The sequence below is a fragment of the Andrographis paniculata genome, unplaced genomic scaffold, assembly GCF_009805555.1.
Source record: "Andrographis paniculata isolate CXL003 unplaced genomic scaffold, ASM980555v1 Contig22END, whole genome shotgun sequence".
NCBI classification, from domain to species: Eukaryota; Viridiplantae; Streptophyta; class Magnoliopsida; order Lamiales; family Acanthaceae; genus Andrographis; species Andrographis paniculata.
In genome coordinates, this window is record NW_026137513.1 from 1,855,561 (window position 1) to 1,858,680 (window position 3,120).

Genomic DNA, 3,120 nt, shown 5'->3' on the forward strand with positions numbered 1-3,120 from the left:
ATAGGTTGGAGAAGTGGGGTTGGAATGGAAAAGAAATTGGAGAGAATTCGAGTGAAATAGATTTGAAATTGGGGACATGCTAGGGTTTTTGTTAACAACAAGATCGAATACGGTCGTGTTTATTTAGAAACACGGCCGTGTAAGGCTAATTCTAATCGGAAATATTTTTAATAGTACAACACGGGCGTGTGTTATTTGAACACGCCCGTGTTCCAAGCCTAGTGTGTTCTGCAATCTTAAACATGCCCGTGTTTGATTCGGTTCCAATAAACACGGCCGTGTTTCATATAAACACACCCGTGTTGGATTCTCAAATTCAGTCAGATGACGTGTATTTTAAACACAGGCGTGTTTTATGCAACAAGGGCGTGTTGTGTCCGAGTCAGCATCCGTAACAGCCACGTCAGTTAGAACCGTTAAAATTTGAACGGTGGGACTAGAAATGATAAATAATTTTTTGAGTAGGACTAATTTTGATAATTTTTTTTTGTATGAGACCAAAAATAAAAAAATTAAATTTGAATGAGACTCCAAATTATTTTTACTCTATAATATGATATTTTTATTAAAAAAAAATACTCATTATTCGTTAAACACCATTTTATCTATTTGTTTTAATTTTATATAGTAATATCAATAGACCGGTCTTGATTTAGAAAAAAAGATAAAAAAAAAAAAAAAAAACCGACAATCTTGTATAAGCCTAAGATAAATATTTGAATAAGATCATCTGAATTCCATTTTATCGATTATGATTTATTAAACTTTTATAACACAAAGTTTACTAATTTATTCAGGTAATCACAATATTAAATGAAATACTATGATATTGAGTGATTGGCATTTTAGTTGAGCATGCATATAATCCCTACTGACTGTTATATATATTTATCAACATCGACGCTCTAACTTCTCTCCAGAGTGTGTTCCCGACACAACGCCTTCCCGTCTCACAGTAGGCTTCATTTTCATCACGCATCTAATACGATGGGTGATCCCATCCTCGATGCGCATCCGTACATCTCTTTCCAACAAATTTATTTTCCCTGCAGATTCCAACCCATTACAAACCAACCTGTACGTATACTCTCTCGGAATCGAACCTCCCGAGACTAACTCCGCCAGAAAATCCATGGCCTCCTCAACCCTCCCCGTCTCGCACAGGGAGTGAATGATCGGCGTGAAAGAACTCGTGGCGGCATCGCCGTGACGCCTTTCTTGCATCCTCCGCAGCATCTCAATCGCGCGGTCGACCTCATTCACGGCGCTGTAATACCTGATGAACGAATTGTAGGTAATCCTATTCGGGGCGCACGATTCCCCTCTTTTCGTCATATCATTGAACAGCTCCAAAGCTCGCTCGATCCGGTTAGTCTTGCAGCAGCAATTGATCAAAGCGTTGTAAGTGACGACATCCGGGGCGAATCCGTTGAAAAGCATTAGCCGGAAGGTGTGGTTGGCCTCCCACAGGCGGTGCCGGATGGCCTTCCGGGAGGCAGTCTCCATGGCGTGGCGACAATGGGAACTGATCAGAATGGTGTAGGTGAAGACGTCGGGAGGGCATCTGAACCCCGGCAGCTGCATCTGCTCGAACAAGAACTTGGCTTTCTTGAAAAGTCCGACTCGGCAAAGGGCGTAGATTACATTGTTGTAAGAACAGACGTCGGGCTTGCAGCCGAACTGCTTCATCCTGTAAAATGCAGACAAAGCTTCGTTCACCAAACCTTCGTCGCCCAAAGCTCGAATCAACGAGGTCATGGTGGCTGTGGTGATAAGGTTGCGTTTCTCATTCCTTTTCGACATGTTCTTCAGAAAATCCCATAGGAGATTCATTCGATTTCCCTTGGCCAAAACAAGGGCCATCTCTTTGCAGGTCTGTTCATCGTGATCGAATCCGAATTGGATGGCAACCCAATAGTAGAATTCTAGGGCTTTTTCGAGCCCTAGATTTAGGGATTTGGGGTCCCGGTGAGCTGCAGGGCCGAGAATCAGAGAACCTTTTTGATACTTGATTGCTTCTTCTTTGAGATTCCTTTGCTTCAGCGGGGAGCGATGGCGGAAGGATTTCTGCCGGCCGATTGATCTCGGGGATTGGAAGAGGTACAGAGGTATTGATCTTAGGATTTGAACGACAGTTTCCGAAGTCCAGATGATTTGATTGGAAGCAACAGTGCTGGCGCTGAATGATTTGTTTTCGATTATCACCGCTAGGACTTGCCTGACCACGCCATCGCTTCCGGTGGAGTAGCGGCGGAGGACCGCCGGCGGCATACTAACAAATATAACCAAATCAAAATTTCATCTTGACACTGTGAAAGATATCATAATAAGTAACAACTAACAAACAAACTTACGCACTCACAGCACAAGCAATTCTATCGAAACCCTAGGAAATATCTGCATAAAAACTCCTAAAGACCAAAACAGAGCTGTATCGAGCTAGTCGAAACCGAACGGCAAATCAAGATCAGGCCCAATCTAGATAAGGCCCGTAATATATTTATTTTATTTATAAAATATTTATATATACATATTATTCCCTCTTTTCTTTTCCATAACAAAGTTTTAATTTTTTCATTTTTACTAAGTATCCATTTCTTTTTTTTTTTTTTATAGTAAATGTACAGTCTACCTAATGTTACAAATACCCTTACAACTTACAATATATTACACAAATGTCATTACCTTTATATCACACATACCAATAAGGTTATTTTAGTCATTTTTACTTTATTTCTACTATATCCAATATAATACTAATATTTTTAAAATTAAATAAAAAAGCAAATGGGTATTTACTTATGGAACGGAGAGACTATTTGATTTTAATATATTTATAGAAGAATATGACTTGATGGTTACATGGTCCATGTACTACTTATGAGGTTTTGAGTTTAAACACATGTACCCTTAAAATTTGAAAGTATTTTTAATGCATTAAACAAAGTTAATATTAATTAATACTATTATTAATATTCTGCATATAAAAATATTAGAAATTTTATTTTATTCAATTGTTTATGTTTTATTATAAATAAAAAAATATACTCCCTCCGTCCCAATACAATAGTCGTGTTTATCATTTTTTTTCGTCCCAAAATAATAGTCTCATTTCCATAA

The 3,120-nt window shown here is 38.5% G+C and overlaps 1 protein-coding gene across 2 annotated transcripts; it reads right to left on the reverse strand.

Moving 5' to 3' along the window:
* Nucleotides 1-711: 711 nt before the first annotated feature.
* LOC127245242 (pentatricopeptide repeat-containing protein At1g77405) lies at nt 712-2,435 on the reverse strand. Of its 2 annotated transcripts, none has more exons than XM_051265994.1 (2): nt 2,355-2,435; nt 712-2,272 (listed from the first exon to the last, which is right to left on the reverse strand). In XM_051265994.1, exon 2 carries the CDS (start codon nt 2,269-2,271, stop codon nt 892-894), a length of 1,380 nt encoding a protein of 459 aa, XP_051121951.1. In that variant the 5' UTR covers nt 2,272; nt 2,355-2,435; the 3' UTR covers nt 712-891. The 2 variants fall into 2 exon arrangements, with proteins under 2 accessions (XP_051121951.1, XP_051121950.1); XM_051265993.1 differs by having other exon boundaries at nt 713-2,272; nt 2,363-2,410.
* Nucleotides 2,436-3,120: the final 685 nt, after the last annotated feature.